General features: G+C 42.6%; 1 protein-coding gene across 1 annotated transcript in view; it reads left to right on the top strand.

Annotated features, from left to right (window-relative positions):
- Nucleotides 1-17,475, top strand: part of Slc35f4 (solute carrier family 35 member F4) — a 247,696-nt gene that overhangs the window by 207,433 nt on the left and 22,788 nt on the right. Inside the window, exon 2 of the mRNA XM_006991841.3 lies at nucleotides 14,802-14,987. Within this exon, the coding sequence (XP_006991903.1) occupies nucleotides 14,802-14,987 (186 nt within the window). The remainder of the gene's footprint in view (nucleotides 1-14,801; nucleotides 14,988-17,475) is intronic.

Here is a 17,475-nt window from a genome sequence, read left to right as displayed (position 1 = left end):
GTCTCTGGGTTGATAAGAGCATCATCTTTAGAAGTCAGGAGAACTGTTATGTGATGTGGTGGACTTTGTCTCCCCCAACACTCTTCTCCTAGACTCTCTCCTGACCTCCATGAGTCTGCTTCTGGTGTGCCTACTCTTCCCTTTTGTTTACAGGCCTCAGTTTCTCTCAACTCTTCAGAACAGCATTCTCCAGGACGTTCATCCTTCTAGACAGTTCTACCCCACAGTTTCACAGGATTCGCTTCTGGTCTTGCTCCCCCACGGTCTCTTTTATGCTAACGAGGACAACTGTGTATGAGCAGTCCAAACTTCTTCCATCAAAACTGAAGGTTTCTGTAACTTGTCCTTGGCTTTTCTGTTGTCCATGATGCTTCCTTTACACTGACGTGCATTTAATTCTTATTACCTATAAAGTTGTTCATGCTGTGTCATCTTCCCTGGTCACTTAGTGTCCATCTGTCACCTCCTTACCCTTGAAGACCCACTTTGTTTGTCCCGTCTCCAGAGAGATTTTTCTTGGTTCCCCATCTAGACCCTGTTCTTCTCCTCTTTCACTCTCTCCTCTTGCTTTTCCCATAACACACAGAATGTATATTTTCTTGTTGGTGCATTTGGTTACCCATGTTGTATCCATATGTCCATTCACTTACTATAGACCATAACTGAGACCATGTCCATTTACCAGTTTGGCCCTGGTGGCACCTATTATGGTGCCTGGTACACAGTGGGAACTCTATAGCTATCCATTGGATGAATGGGTGAGCTCAGAAGTAGATCACTATCTATTTCTCCCCTCTAAGAAGAGAAACCCACCCTGGGTTTGCCATCCTAGGTGCTGATGCTGGAGACAGTCTTGCAGACTCTGGTCCCTATACTAATAAACCAAACATCTGAAACGAAGTGAACACTAAACTGAGAGGATCTGAGAGGGTGGGTTCTGCAGGATAAGACTTTCCGGACAGGAGATGGTTCATGAGGAATTTAAAGCGGAAACACCCAATTTGATCCGATAGCCCAAACTCCACCTCCTGGTGGGTTGCTGTCACCCACCATGGATATCTGTGGCTCTCTGTTGTTCCATCTGAATGGCAGAGCTGGTGCCACAGACACAAGGACCTGACAGGTCGTTTTCCCACAGTCTTTGATGACTTCCTCATTTCTAGGGTCCTACAGTTTCTTCTACTCTCCAGGACCAGGGGCCTGCAGAGTCTAGTTCCACTAAAACCAGGATTGTCACTACATTAGCATGTTGCATGTTGGGTTACAATTCACTTTTTTTCCCCCAGCTTCTTTACCTCAAGAGAGTGTGAATTGAGGCACAGATTTGGTCTTTGCTGTCTTTGGAGGCCAGAGCTTTGTGCAACACTAGGTGCACAGGAGAGTTGTATTGGTTACTTTTCTGTTTCTGTGATAAAATATCATGGCCGAAAGCAACTTAAAGAGGGACCTTATTTTGAGTTCCAGAGGACTAGAATCCATAACAGTGGAGTAGGCATGGCATGCCTAAAGAAGCAGGAAGCTGGCTGGCTATTTCGTGGCCCATAGGTTCATATATTTGAATATGTGGTCCCCAGTTGATGAAACTATTTGGGAAGGATTAGGAGGGGTGGCCTTGTTGGGGGACATGTGTCACTGGGAATGGGCTTTGAGGTTTCAAAAGTCCATGCCATTCCCAGTGCCTGCCTGCCATGCTCCCCACCACAGTGACCATGAACTCTAACCTTCTGAAACTGTAAACAAGGCCCAAGTAAACTCACCCTTCTATAAATTAACCTGGTCATGGTGTCTCTATCACAACAATAAAAAAATAACTAAGATACAGGCTGATCATAATTTTAACTATATGCAAGAATTGTATAGATTTGGGGTCTGGTTCATTTTGGTATGGGATGTTTTTTATTTATTTGCAAGGCTTTTATAAGAAAGCTTATAAAATTGTTTCTAAAATTAAAAAAGGAAGCGGAGACAGAGAGAGAACAGGAAGTATGATGAAGCTACAAACCCTCAAAGCCTACCCCCAATGACATACTTCCTCCAGCGAAACTACACCTCTTAAAGGTTTCATAACTTTCCCCAAACAGCACCACCCGCTGGAGACCAAGTGTAAATGCATGAAGCTATGGGGTACAGTTCTCACTCAAACCACACCACAAAAGCCCTCATGGGCAACAGAGCTGTGCTGCCAAACCATAGCAAGGAAAATTAGCCTGCCGGCTATCGATGTGTGGGACAGGGTTGACCCACTTGCTCTCCAAGGAGGGCTAACCTCATACGTGGTGGTTTCTCTCCACAGTCATTGGTGCCTGGGATGGTGGGTAGCTGGTTATCCAAAACAAAGGCAGCAAGAGCCTGATGGAGGGAACTGGGGGGCTAAGGATAGGAAGAGGAGCTGGCTTCAAGGGACGCTGGGAAGAGAACATGAATGGTACCTTTCATTTTGTTCCAGGATCACGGTTGCAAATTTAAGTTGACTCCTAGACAGTGTGAGCATCAGAAGAATTATCTTTCACTCCAGCAGAGAAATGTAAGATTTCAAGAAGACAGCATGCATAATGACACTGTAAAAGGGAACCTTTATATTACACTCAATTGTCAGTAACAGCACGTTAAGCATCCTAACACTTGCAGAGCTGCTGTAATTTGCCTCACGTGGCTGACTTACACCGCTCCCAGGAGATAATTTACCCCTGTTTGCTTACCAAAGGAACAGAACAAATCCTGTAATATCTTTTCCCCTCATCTTCAGCCAAGAAATGATCTTTGTGGCGGGGATTTTGATGAACGTTTTACAACAGCCATGGGAGCCAAGAGATGGCCAACCCCCTACTCGGCTCCCCTGCATTCTAGGTAGGAAAATGTCAAAGAAATTAAAAACAGCCTACACTGTCTCCTGTTAAATCACACAACCATGCTGATTGTCATAAGTCCCTTGCACCGTGAATGAGGATTACCTTTCTTCTAAGAAGGCCACCTTCTCCTATTCTCTTCTACTGCCTTCTCTCCTCTTACACAACATGCTTCCCCTCTCCTGACCCTTCTGGGTACTTTTTCTCAGGTTTGCTGAAGTCTTAGGATCTCTATTGATGGGATAAATATCATAGGCAAGAGAAACTGGGGAGCGGTGGAGTGGGGAGGGTGTGGTAGGGTGAAGGGTGTTTCACCTTACAGCTTTAATCCATCATGAAAGAAGTCAAGGCAGGAACTCAAGACATGAACCTGGAGACAGGAACTGAAGCAGAGGCCACTGAGGAATGCTGCTTGGTGGTCTGCTCTATGGAATGCTCAGCGTTCTTTCTTATATAACTCATGACCACCTTCCCAGGAGTAGCACTGCCCACAGTGGGCTAGGTCCTCACACATCAATCATTAATGTAAAAAAAAAAATGCTTGGCAGGCTTGCCCAAAGGCTAATTTCATGGAGGCATTTTCTCAGTTGAGAGTCCCTCTTCCCAAATGACTCTAGTGTGTGTCACACTCGCATAAACCTAATCTACACAGCTGCCATTTTAACCTTGTGGCTTCTAGGGGGCCTTAGCCTTACTCATCTGCATTCCTCAGTTAACATTTTCCCTTGAAATGGCCTCATCTACCTATTTGTTAATGTTCGCGGACTGCCATAACAAAGTACTACAAACTCAATGCATTAACCCGCCAAGATCTACTGTCTCACTGTTCTGAAGGCGGGTAGTCAAGCTATTTACAGGGTTATTCTCTACAGAGACCATGAGAGTGGTGTCCACTCAAAGCTGCTTGCTTAGCCTCAGGTGGTTTCTTGGACATTTGGGTATCCTTTGACTTGTGGAAGTATCAGCCATATTTCTTCCTTCTTCACATGGGGTCCTCCCTCCAAGTATGGTGTAGGCTATCTCTTTTTTAATAAAGTCATCAGTTCTATGGAATGAGGCCCAGTTCTATGTCCTCGTTGTAATTTGGTTGCCTCTTACTGTCTCAGAAGAAAGTCATATTTTCAGGTTCTGGGGGTTAGGTTTTCACTGTGTGACTGGAAAGAGAAGCAAGTACAGTTCACCTCATGGCTGTTCTCACAGTTACTGTCATGTGTTAATATGCTATGACTCCCACACTTGAGCCCAAACATGTCTCATGGACTCTAACACTGTCGCCCCCTGGTCATCTTCCTATGGATGAGCTTTTGTGTCGTGTCTTAAGACCACATTTCAGCATCCTTCCTCAAAGCAGGTCCTCCTAGCTTTGTGAATGGTGTTTTGCCAATTTAGATGTCTCAGATAGAAACTAATTGTGTGTGTGTGTGTGTGTGTGTGTGTGTGTGTGTGTGTGTGTGTGTGCGCGCGCGCGCCCACATGGGTGCAGGTACATGGGGCACAGCACAGGTGTGAAAGTCAGAAGGTAACCTCAGGTGTATGGTCTTCACGTGCTCTCCACATTTGTCTGAAATAGGATCTCTGATTGGCTAGACCTTCACCAAGTAAGCCAGGCTAGTAGGCTCATGAGCTTCCAGGGGTCTGCCTTTCTCCACACCCCCTCTTTTATTCTCTAAGATTATAAGTACACACCACCATACCATTGGTCCAAAGATTCAACTGCAAGCCCTTATAATTGTATAAAGCAAGTACTTTACCACTGAGTCATATTCACAATCTTTGCTCAGGGAATGGATCTACCCACAATCAAGATGTGTTTCCCCACATCAGTTAACAATGTAACCAAGATAACCCCCACCCACTGCCTTTTGAATGGATTTAACACAGAAATAGAACGGTCAGATTTGGGTTCCTGGAAGACTCTTCTGCAATGTGAAAAAATGGGGAGAGATAGAATAATTGGAAGGGCTGTTATCATGAGACAAGTAGTGGACAGTGGGCCCAGATAGTTAGACCTTAAGATCAATTTTTGTGGGGAAAATGGGATTTCACCAAGTGGGGAAGATTCTTGTGGTGGTTAGTATTGTCTACAAAACTCTAAAATTACATAAGAGACAGACCACTGAATGTGCCTGTGGTGGGTTATCCTGATTACATCTTTAATTGATATGAAAAGACCCATCTTAATTGTGGCAGGTCCATTCCCTAGGTAAGGAATTCTGGACTACATGACATGAAGAAATCAAGCCAAGTCTGCAAGCATACATCCCTTGTTGTCTTCTTCTGGCTGTGGCTATAATGTGTCCAGCTATATCAAGCTCCTAATGACTTGACTTCCCCCGCCATGATGGACTGTAACCTGGAGTTGTGAGCTGAAACAACCTGTTCTCCTTAAGCTGTCTCTGTCAGTGCATTCTATCACAGCAACAGGAGCTGAAACTAAGAGTTTCTCGGTGTGCCAGACAAGGACTTGTCAAGTGGGTTTGGGTTCAAAGGCTATTTCTGCCTACCCACCTGGTATGAGTAGGTGTCCATAATGATTATGAATATGGCCTAATGCTGGACATTTAGCTTTTCCTGTTGTCCTCGGTGGCAGAACTGCAATACAGTTCTATTTCTATTGTCTTAACCCACAGAAGGATTGCCTAAGCAGGTTCTTCTGCCAGCTTCTGCCCAGCATTCCTCCTAGGGTGATTGATGTCTGTATAAACACCATTAGCTCTTCCCCTGGCAGGTGTGTCTATCCTTTTTTCCCCTGCTCAAGAGCAAGGCATAAATATTTTGTGAACTGATACATAGGCATCTGGCTTAAAAGCCCAGCTCCTAAAAGAGAAGATATTTGTGGACCATTAGCATTGGCAAGGGACTATGCCATGAATTGGCTCCCGGAGACTAGCTTTTCCACCCACTTGGCATTTAGCTCACTTTACAAAAATTGCTTCTGTAATTGGCTTTTCCCCTGCTGGACCATAACAAAATGAGGGCAAGCACCATGGCTTCTTGTTCTTCCCTGCATTTAGCAGAGGGCTAAGGCACAGCCAGGCCCACATTAGGTGTCAGTCACATTGACTACCAGGTCATCACAGAAACAGGCCAAGAGACAAAGGTTTCTCTTGATCTGAGGTTTGGACTAATAATGAATGATGAGGATGCTTTATTAATGTTCTGTCAAATCTATCAATCAAGAAGTTCAATAGGGCCATTTGGAAAGGAAAGTGTTCCAGAAAACCTCCAGGAACAAATTTGTAAGCAGAGGTTTTCTAGAACCAGTAGTATCTCCCAAGGTTGGTGAGCAATGGTGGCATTTCATGAGGGTGGCTGTGATAATGTAAGGCATATAAGAATTACAGATGCCTTTACAAAGCCCTGTGTGTGAATGAGCAATCTGGTTTAGAATAGGAGGAAGTCAGGACTTCAGGGGAGGGGAGACAGAGGCCTAGTCATTATAGAAGAAAGTCGGTGTGTCACCTAATGCAAAGCAAGTGAGTGATTCACAGAAGCAAGCCTAGCTTGTGAGGATCCAGACCTTACCAATGTTGGCAGCTCTTCAAGCTCTCATCCTATCCAAACCCTTCCCTATGCTACCAATGGCTAGAATCTAACACCCAGGCAGAAAAGGCTCTCAGTCATTTTTCTAAGAAGATCACCAGCTCCTCGCGTATAGAAGTGGCTTAACAAAACTGATCTGATGAGCTGGAAACTATACTAAAGAAATGGGATTTTTGACTAATCGCTGATTCGTGCCTGAGCTGTTAGAGATTCACCATGCCCATCTGTAAAATGGGGATAGTAAAATCCATCCTGCAGTGTTGTTGAAACCCCTGGAGATAGTATATGCGAAGCTTCTTGGCACATAGTAGGTGTTAAGCATATGCTAAGCATTTTATTTTTATGTCACAAAAATCAGCAGTAGTGCTAACTCTTTGGTATTAAAGTCAACCATAGATACACAAGATGCATCATATTCTAGAAAGAATAAATCAACACTGTTTTAAGGATGAGATAGGTATAGTGGGAGTAGCCTATTGGTTTTCTTTCATATGCATATTTTAGGAAAAAAATTAACAATCAAAATGCTTTTTTAAATGTGTGAGTATCCAAATCTTTCAATTACATATCTTGAAAACCTAGCTTTTTTGTTACACACTTATCATTTGAAGTAAGATCATTAACAAATCTTGAAAAACTTCTTAAACAAAAAAACATATAAAACCAAAAAAAAAAAGACAATGATATACACAGCAGATGTTTTAACAGGATTGTTTTTATACGATGGATAAAAATCATCATCTACAGGAGGAGAAGAGCATGTAACAAGTACAATAGTTGGAGCTGGGGCTGGGAAGTTTTGGTTTCTTAGAGAACACAGTACTGAGCTGGGAATGGTTCATAGGTTCATTAGCTGGCTATGCCCAAGGTCCTGGGTTTGACTGTCAGCACCAAAAACATAAATAGTCAATGGATGAATGAATGAATGAATGAACAAATAAATAAATAAAATAGATCAAAATGAAAAGTTGTAGTATTACCTGTGTGGGGGCCACCTACTGGGACAACTCTTTTTTAATAACGCTAATGTTATGTGTTTACCTAAGAACAAGGTAACCCTTAGGCAAACCCCATGAAAACTTTTATAAACACCTAACCAGTACTAATGACAATAATCCTACTACAGTTGAATATTTTCCATCTATAAAATTCAGCACAAATTATTTTTTAAGATTTATTTTTAATTATGTGTGTATGTGTGCTGGAGTGTGTGTAGATATGTGTGCTGGTACCTGCAGAGGTCAGAAGAGGGTGTTAGAACCCATGGAACTGGAGTGACAGGTAGTTGTGAGCTGCCCAAAATAGGTGATGGGAACTGAACTTGCGTCTTCTCAAAAAGTAGTATGACTTTTAAGCAACTCTCTAGCACATAGATGACTTCTTTTATGAACTATTGCTTTCCACCGAATGTTTTGTTGAATTCTCCTATCTTACTTTGAGAAAAAAAAAGTCACATAATTATGACTGTCAACTAACACAATTAAAAGGTATAGAATTCTATTTCTGCTCTCCATGTTTGTTTGTTGATCTAACATCATCATTGAAAAAGATTACATCTCTTCCAGGCATCAAAAATTGTTTGGAAATCTCAAAGTCGGTTTCACAGTTAACACATTATTTGACAGAGTTTGTTAGAAGAACCATCCACCAAAGAATCTAGTCTTCCAGGTAGATAATGGACGTGTATGAGGTAATTAACACAATTCCAGGAGGTGTGGGGGAAGGGGGTTGATGCTCCCTGGCACCAAGTCTTCACATGACAGTTACCTAATAATTTGGGGGAGAGTTAAGGTGAGGTTTCCAGATGTGCTCGAGGAATGTTTTGTGAGGCCATTGTTCTCATTGGCTTTTTGTGCCCAGGGGATATAAAGGCAGATGGTAGGGTCCTTGACTTAAATGATAACTACAAATTTGGTCTATTATCTTCCATATCTTTGTTCACACAGAAACTGCCCTAGCTCTTTGCATTTTACTCAGTGCTTTCCAAAACCCTTTTTTTTCTAATTATTCTTTATCAGCTTGGCTTTTCCATTTGTCTGAAAACACCACACCTCACATTCAACACACTCAAGCAATTGCTTCACAGTAGTTGAGACTATTTTTCTTCAGCTTTGAACACCCTGGAGTAGATCCCTATGGAACCCTCTGCCCAGCACTTTCCAGTTTTTTTTTTTTTTTTTTTTTTTTTTTTTTTTTTTTTTTTTTTTTTTTGGTTTTTTCGAGACAGGGTTTCTCTGTGTAGTTTTGCGCCTTTCCTGGAGCTCACTTGGTAGCCCAGGCTGGCCTCGAACTCACAGCGATCCGCCTGGCTCTGCCTCCCGAGTGCTGGGATTAAAGGCGTGCGCCACCACCGCCCGGCTAACTTTCCAGTCTTTTCTGGGAGCTTTTTACAATATCCTCACTACCAGCCATGTGAGTAGACAAGAAGTCAGATAATACAGAGACCTTCCTCTAGATTTTTTTTTTTTTTTTTTTTTTTTTACTCTGAGTCACTACATTTCTCTCAGAAGCCTAAAGCGGTGAGAATGAGAATCTGGAAGTTTGCCATTTTCTGCAGATGGGACAAGCCTCAGCTAAATGAGAAGAAATGAAGTCTGACACTACAAAGAACACTAACAATGTGAAGAGATGGTAGCCTAGCTGGGTCCAGCTGTCCCTGCTTCAGGGACATCTTAGCTGTTCTGTCCCTGGGGTGCCAAACTAAAAACGCCCCTTTTTCCTAACCTAGTTTAGAGTGGATTTCTAATGCCTGAAGTCGGTGTTCTTGAAAGTCCACCGTGGGTCACTTTTTTTCCCCTGCTCATTGTTAGTTACCATCGCCTGTGCTTACTGAGTGCTTCCTGTGAGCCATGAATCCAACCGGAAGAGGAAGCAGAAGGATGGAGACTCACATGGCCACAGAGGGCTCAGTATCTGCACTTAGATGTTGCTGGGCCTAGCTTCTTACCCGCTCTCCCCAGATTCAGACAGCCCTGGGCTTTTAACTACTACCTGCTGTTTTGATCTCAGTTGGGCAGAATTTCCTTTTCAAGAAACACATGAAGGCAGAAAACCAGGATTCCCATGCTCTTTTGTGCTCTTACATCAGAATCTTAGAGTTGGTCATTTGCTGTAAGAACCCATGATATACATTTCATATATCCCAGTATTCAGTCTCTTCTAACTACATAGCCCAGCCCTCAGCTTAAAACTCTGCCTGGTGATGTGTTGGCCATCTCCAAGGCCACTTTTGCTATAACCACAAAGCCTTTCCTGCTCCATGCTTGACACAGATTCACTCCCCTCTTAGTTTACAGTTCACACAAAGTTATGGTTAATTGGTTACCTATCTAACTTTAATACTGAGTTGAGAGCTCCATGTAGGCATGGATTATGTATCCTTCAGTTGTCTGACTTTGCCCCTGACACAAACCTACTTAATAACAGATACTCAATAACCATCTGTGGAGCCAAATTTAATTTGGGAGCATGCAGAGTCCCATCACTGCAGATAGAAAAATATTCTCCAGCCTGGATAGATATGAAAAATGACCTGTAATGACCCTACTACTATGGCTCCTGTCTTAAAGAGAGAATAGAGAAAATACCTGGCCTGACTACTAGGAGACTGACTCCCAGCCCAGCACTCCTAACACAGCTGCTTCCCGGGCCCCTGTCAGAGTGGGTATTACACATGTGTTTGCAAACCCTGCTTCCACCCAGGCACTTGGTGCCATAGAAAGTAGATGTGATTTATTTATAATGCTTTGTTGCATCTCAAGTGATACTCTGATTATTGCTTTTTAAATAGATTCTTCTCTCACAGTTTCTTCTCCCTCCATGCCTCCCAGATTCCCCTACACACACCTCCCCTCTCTTCTAGATTCACTCCCTCTCCGTTTCCCTTCAGAAAGGAGCAGGCCTCCAAGAGACAACAACCAGACATGACTAAACAAGATACAATAAGACAAGGCATGCCAGGCAGTGGTGGCGCACGCCTTTAATCCCAGCACTCGGGAGGCAGAGCCAGGCGGATCTTTGTGAGTTCAAGGCCAACCTGGTCTAAAGAATGAGATCCAGGAAAGGCGCAAAGCTACACAGAAAAACCCTGTCTCGAAAAACCACAAAAAAAAAAAAAAAAAAAAAAAAAAAAAGACAAGGCAAAAGCCCCCATCTTGAGGCTGGATAAAGCAACCCAGTAGAAGGAAAAGATTCCCAAGAGCAGGCAAAAAAGTCAGAGACACACCCACTCCTACTGTTAGGAGTTCCACCAAAATACCAAGCTAACAGCCTTATCATATACACAGAGGACACAGTGCGAACCCATACGGGCCTTGGGCTTGTTGCTTCAGTCTCTGACCCCATGTGATCCCTCTTAGTTGATTCAGTAGGCTATGTTCTCGTGGTGTCCTCCATCCCCTCTGGCTCCTACAATCTTTCCTCCCAGTCTTCGACGGGGTTCCACAAGCTCTGAGGGGCGGAAACCACTGGAAACCTCCAACTTAGCCCTCTTATCAACAAATATTGAATTTTTGGGGCATGCTTGGTTTTGTATTAAGTGATTGGTATAAGACAATGTAGGATAGGATAGTATCTTCATTTCCAAAACTGAGATGACTCTTTCATGGCTCAAACTCCTAGTGTGCCTCTAGGCCTGGCCATGAAACTTAAGGTTTGCCTTTGTTATAATGAACGACTAAATCCCTCCAATTGATGAACTGCCACCAGTTCTCCTCCACAAACCAGACAGCTGGCAGTGGGCAATTGGCTCTGCCATATAAGGAATTGGAGATACAAATGCCAGGATCTAATATTTCCCATGAAAACAAGGAAGAGGAGAAATCACTTAGGTGGCTTACAAATCTATGGCAAGTGGGCTGAGGGTGTAGCTCAGTTGTGGAGCATGTGCTTAACATGCAAAAGGCTTTGAGTTTGATCCCAAGCATCATAAACCAACAACTTACCATGTAATACCTACACATGAGTTGCCAAATTCAGGTAGTCACGACCAATGGTTTGCCTCAGCCACATCTTCACTTGCAGCCCAGCTTAATTCTAGACTTCCTCTTTCCCACCTAAAATGCTGGGTAACCGCAAAAGGAAACCTGGCATTAACCTAAGAGAAGATGATGAAGTACACCTTATGGGGGCACATCGTATCAAAGAGACTTGATTTTGAAAGACTCTAGAAGTATCTGTGAATCAACCCTCTTGAAAAAGCATCAGTCGCTGAGAGCACGTGGATCTCAATCTCTTGCCACTGAACTCACACTGTTTGTTAGAAACATCTCTATGCAATGTTCCATGAGCATTTGGGATATGAAAATAAGGCCACAGATATTCTTAGCATAGGGCATTGATTTAAGTAGAGGCATCAGTGTGTGGTGCTTCTGTTGGCTCTTAAGCATCTCTACATTTTAATTAACTATTAAATAATACACTTTAGTCAGAGCAGCTTGAGACACTTAGTAATATACTAGATGATGCAGCTAACTGAATCTTTAGATATCCCTATTCATTCTTCCAAGATTAAAAAAGAAAAGGAGAAGGAAAAGATGGGCGGATATGCCTAGATATAGAACTGACACTGAGTTAAGGCTGTACTTACACACTTCTGATTAGTTAATGTTAGCTCTTCAGAGCTGAGGAATACAAACTTCCCTTTTCCTTGATACTGCTACTTCTCAGCTACAAGTCTGATGATTTTCGTGGTTATCAACTGGTATACAGAATGATAAATCCAAAGCCAAATTTAGCAAGGATGTCACTGAGAGTTCAAGAGTCCAGTTTTCATTAGACATTTCTACTATCTTAGAAGAATCACATCAAGACAGAGCTGCCACGGCACAAAGAGAATGTTATTCTGCTCTGCACTGGTGATAGAGGAGCTCATGCCTTTCTATGAAGAGCAGATACAAATGTCCAAAGAGTGAAGAGGGCTGTATATCTATTTTGGCATACACAGGTCTAAGTTGATTCTCATCTTCTGTATCTAATCACTTTGGTGGATCCTTATTGGAACCAACAAGTGCTGTTCATAGTTACACTATGCATAGAACATCTTACCCAAATTTTGGAAACCATATAAACTATAAGTTACATAGATACAGGTTTGACTAAGGCATGTGTGTGTGTGTGTGTGTGTATGCATACACATATATTCTTAACTTGACACGTGTATACATTTTCCAGTTCTGACAACTGAGAGGGCTTAGAGGCAGAAGAACCCAATAACACTGAACTCATTCACATGAGACACTGGTTTCTATACATCATTCTTCAAGGAAATAAGGATCCATTCTAAGAGAGAGACACAAAAATAAAAGACAAACCCAGAGAGAGAGTCTTGTAGTACCAAGAGGTAAAGAGGAGCATAAAAATAAACAAAGTGATGAGGGCATGTCAATGAGACTCAGCAGCTCATCTTGCATGTGAGTAGTTGGAGCAAGAGTCAGTAATATATATATATATATATATATATATATATATATATATATATATATATGTGTGTGTGTGTGTGTGTGTATGTATATATATGTATGTATATATACATACATACCACTACAAGCTGTTGAATAAGTAAATGAGAGAATGAAAAGAGAAAATTTCTATTTATGAAATAAATAGTCAATGTAAAAGCCTCTAGAAAGTGGCTTAAACCCTCTGTCTATCATCCCATAGCGTGGCAGGACTTAGTCACTGGCTATGAAACAAGAGCACAAGAAGACAGAACAAGAAACCTGACAAATTGGATGTGAAGAGATGATTCAGCAGTTAAGAGCTCTGGTTTTTTTTCTCCAGAAGACCTGGGTTCAATTCCCAGTACCCCTATAGCAGCTCACAACTATACCTAACTCCAGTTCCAAAGGATCTGATACCCTCTTCTTATCTCTGCAGGCACTAGACACATGTGGTAGCTTGAATGTAATTGGCCCCCATAATCTCATAGGGAATGGCACTATCAGGAAATGTGGCTTTGTAGGAGTGGGTGTAGCTTTGTTGGAAAAAGTGTGTCACTGTGGGTGTGGGCTTTGAGGATTCTCATACTCAAGATACCACCAAGTATCTCAGTCGACTTCTTATTGCCTGCAAGATGTAGGACTCTCAGCTACTTCTCCAGTACCATATCTGCCTACACACCACCATGTACCCCATCATGATGATAATGGACTGAACCTCTGAAACTATAAGCAAGCCGCCTCAATTAAATGTTTTCCTTATAAGAGTTGCTGTCATCATGGTGTCCCTTCACAGCAATAAAAACCCTAAGACAACATGTACTTGGTGCACAGACACACATGCAGACAAAAACAGAGACACATAAAATAAATAAATAAAATTGTAGAAGAAATATTTTCTGTTTAAAAAAGAAGAAGAAACCTAACAACTCCCACCTTGACAAGGTGGACATAGCATCATCCCTGATGTCATATAAGTAGCATATATGACTGATAACAAGATACTCCATCTCTCCATTATATCCCAAACCCATATCCCCAACATTATCATGAAAAGAAAAAAAAAACACAGGGCAAATCTTACTTGAGGGAAATTCTACAAAATAATTTACCATCACCCCTCAAAACTGCCAAAATTATTTAAAACTATGGAAAATGAGAAATCATCGCAGACCACAGGTAGTAGGTAAGGAGATACGGTGACTGGATGTAACATGGCATCCTAGATGAAATACTGGAACAGAAAAGGGACATTAGTGATGAAACAAGTGGGGTTCAAATGACAGCTGGAATCTCGTCGACAGTAATGTACCAATATTTATGTTGTAATGTTGCCAAAGGCACCATTGGGGTGGGAGAGTCAAAAGTTTGCTTGTAGCAATTGTTGGGATAGACTCCCTTGAGTTCCTCCACAACTGTTCTGGTCACACGAAACCCATCCTATGTTGAGGATAGTGGAACTTTGATGAGAAGAGGAGTGGGATGTTAGAGTGGAGGGGGCGTTCCAAAGGCTGAGTTTTCATCCACCCCATTGGGCAAAGACTACAGATGAGACCGGACCGAACTTTAGCAGTCAGACTGGCAGAAAAGCATGGGGTGGTTTTTGATAGGGGATGCTATTGGCCGTTTGCCACTTAAGGAAGGAAGAGAGGTGAAAGCAAGTCTCACACAATGGTTTGCTCTTATTAAATTAACTGTTGGGGTGTGTGAGTAGATTTAATTCAGAATGCAACTTTCCATACAAGCATCATCTACTAATACTCACCCCCAGTTAATGAATCTATCCCTCCCCCCAAAAAAATGCCTTTAGAAACCTGGAGCCTCCATACATTTCCTTCCTGGGGATTCCTTTCCAGATTAGAAATGAGTTCATTGGGACTGTCATGGTCATGTACTTGAGTGCCAAGGAATGTGAAGTCATTTCTGACTTTTCTGCTCAGAAGTTCTCAAACTGGGGTGCACTCTGTCTTTCCAGGTACCTCCAGATCATCAGTTACTCGATGCAAACCAGGATCCAACTGCCCCACGTCACACAGCAGCATCAGCAGGCAACTGTCTCCTCTGTCTGTCACTGAAGATTCTTCTGCTCCTATTCTTGAACTTCAGAGCCGAGGATCCTCTGGAGTTTGTGGACACAGAGTTGAGAGACAGAGCAGGTCAGGTATGTGGGTGATTTCCTCTTGAGTAGCAGTACATTTTAGCAGCCTTCTAGACAGCTGGGGGAAACAGTGCCTTGGGCACAGAGGGCAGAGATGTTTCCCAGACTCTTAAGAGTAAGTGCAGGGATGGTTTATCAAATGGGAAGAGGGAGAAGTTAGGACATAGGGAGATGCAATTTATTAGGGATATATGGTATCATAGAGAACCAAACTCCAAAATCTATTGTGGAAAAAACTTCTATCATAGTCAGCCAATGACCTCTGGTGAAATTCACAAGGTAGTTCATTTTTCTCGTCTTCAAGTGCCAGCCCCAGCATCTCTTAGCTCAGCTCTGGGTTTCAGTGATAACATTCTGTGTCCAGTCTAAAGAGAATGAAAACATCAGCAAACCCACACACTGTGCTTTTGTATCTGTCAGAACTACCGGTCCCTGGCACCCGTCCAGTCTCCCCAAGTTCCTGTGCAGCCTTTTCTGATCACTTGAAACCTTCAGCCTTTCCCACATCCACCTGACCACTCACTAACTCCTGGGTTACTGGGTTGCTAGAGGGACCTCAGCCATGCCCATGAGCTTCCCGGCAAGGCCTGACTTTCTAGATACAGCCGGATTCACCAGTTGCTGCTAAGGACTACGACTAGTTAGTCTTGGACACCTTATTTCCTGTCTCAAATAGAACTCGAAAGCCCCAAGTTCATATTCATTTCCTATCTTCTCATCAAATGACCACACATCTACCTCCCCAGAAAGGAAAAACAAACAAACAAACAAGTTCCTTCTCTGTCTGGGAGAGTTTGTTCACCAGGGACCATCATTGAGGAATCTTCCCTTAGCTAGTGACTCCCTCCCTATTTGATGTCAGATACTCTATCTGGATTCTTCCATGATCAGCCCCTCGGTGCCTCTTCTGCTTACATTCACAAAGCCTCCTCTATCAGACCCTTCAAGCACTGCAAATACACAAAATCTCTTTCAAATTTCAAAAAGCAGTAAAAATAACAAAAGCATATACCATTCATAATAGCTGGCTAGTCAAAACAAAGCAGAGAGTTAAACTGTTTTTAATGAATAAAAATGACAATTTGTGAGATTTAATGGGGGGGGGTGAGTAAATTGTAAAATGAGGCAGGAAACGGAATGAAGGACCTCTTCTCGAGTGCTCCTAACTTATGAATAGCTTGTTTTATATGAATAAAGCCTAGAGTGAATGTGTACCCAGAACAGAGGGACCCAGAGTTCTACTGGCTGGCAGAGCCCTTCACCTAAGCCTCATTCTTTTTATCTGTACTGAGAAGGTTTGCGCTTCTTTTCTGGCCTCCTGACAGAATAGTCTCTCATTCTAACATTTTTATTTATCTTCATTTTCCCCTTCTCATCTCTGTATAAATCACAGGACATTTGCAGAACTGTTGCCGAAGCAGGTATTATCTGGACATAGTCAAGCGAGCTAGCTATAAATCCTGTTTTCTTGCTCATTTCAATGTCTCTGCCTTAGGGACGTTTCTCCCGAGCACATTTGTTTCTCTGCTCTACGCAGCCTCATCTCTCTGTGAACTGGCGCTTGTCATCTTGGGTCCTGTGTCTTTTACCAGGCTGTAAACTCAAGTCTTTCACCTTTGAACCCCTGGGACGCAAGGAAAGAACCAGATCTGAGAGTCTTCAAAGAGTTTATTGAATAAATAAGTCAGAGAAAGACAGTTTTCAACTCCCGTTAATCAAGACCCCAAGAATTCAGTACCATTTAGAAGACTACGAAATTTCAGAGTGATTGTCGTGGCTCACATTTATATTCTGAAGTGAAGAATTCACTTTCAAAGATTATTCTTAAAAGCTGCTGCCCAATAAGGATTTTAACCCAGAGTGCAGGAGGGAGTCCATCAGACTTGGTTCACCAGGCAGTAGGAACATGTTCAGGCAGGTTCTAGAAAGGCTGGGTGAGAAAAGCCCCACCCTTCACTGCTGCCACCCCCAAGCTAAGTTCCTAGAGACAGAAGAAAATATCGCAGGCAATTCTGTGTCCCTGCAGGATGCTCCCGTATGGGATCTCAGCTAGGAGAGTGTCCTTCTCGGCTACCTGAGAGGTACACAAATTCACTTCTAACTTATTTTCTTCCATCAGAAGAAGGGGCACTGATGGCTCTCAACTCCAGAGAGTTTTGACAATTCCAAAGTGAAAAATGCTACTGAATTTTCTTAGTCCATGTTAAAATTCAAACAAAGCCTACTATGTTTCCAGAAACACAGCTGAACAATAATTTGTTAGAAGATGGGAAATGACTTTGTATAGTCATGGTTTGCTCTGTTCTTGGGATGCACTGCTTTCGGTTTAAGAGTTTTAAGAGATCTCAGGAGATGATATGAACAAGTATTTACTTCTCACTAACTTTTCATGTTGGTGGATACAGGGCAGCTTTGATTCAGTTGCATTCATCCCCCTACACAGACTGAAAGAACAGCTTTGTCTATTATGGACTTTCTGTCTTAGTCACAG

The sequence above is a fragment of the Peromyscus maniculatus genome, chromosome 9, assembly GCF_049852395.1.
Source record: "Peromyscus maniculatus bairdii isolate BWxNUB_F1_BW_parent chromosome 9, HU_Pman_BW_mat_3.1, whole genome shotgun sequence".
Taxonomy (NCBI): domain Eukaryota; kingdom Metazoa; phylum Chordata; class Mammalia; order Rodentia; family Cricetidae; genus Peromyscus; species Peromyscus maniculatus.
This window is presented reverse-complemented; position numbering and strand designations above follow the sequence as displayed.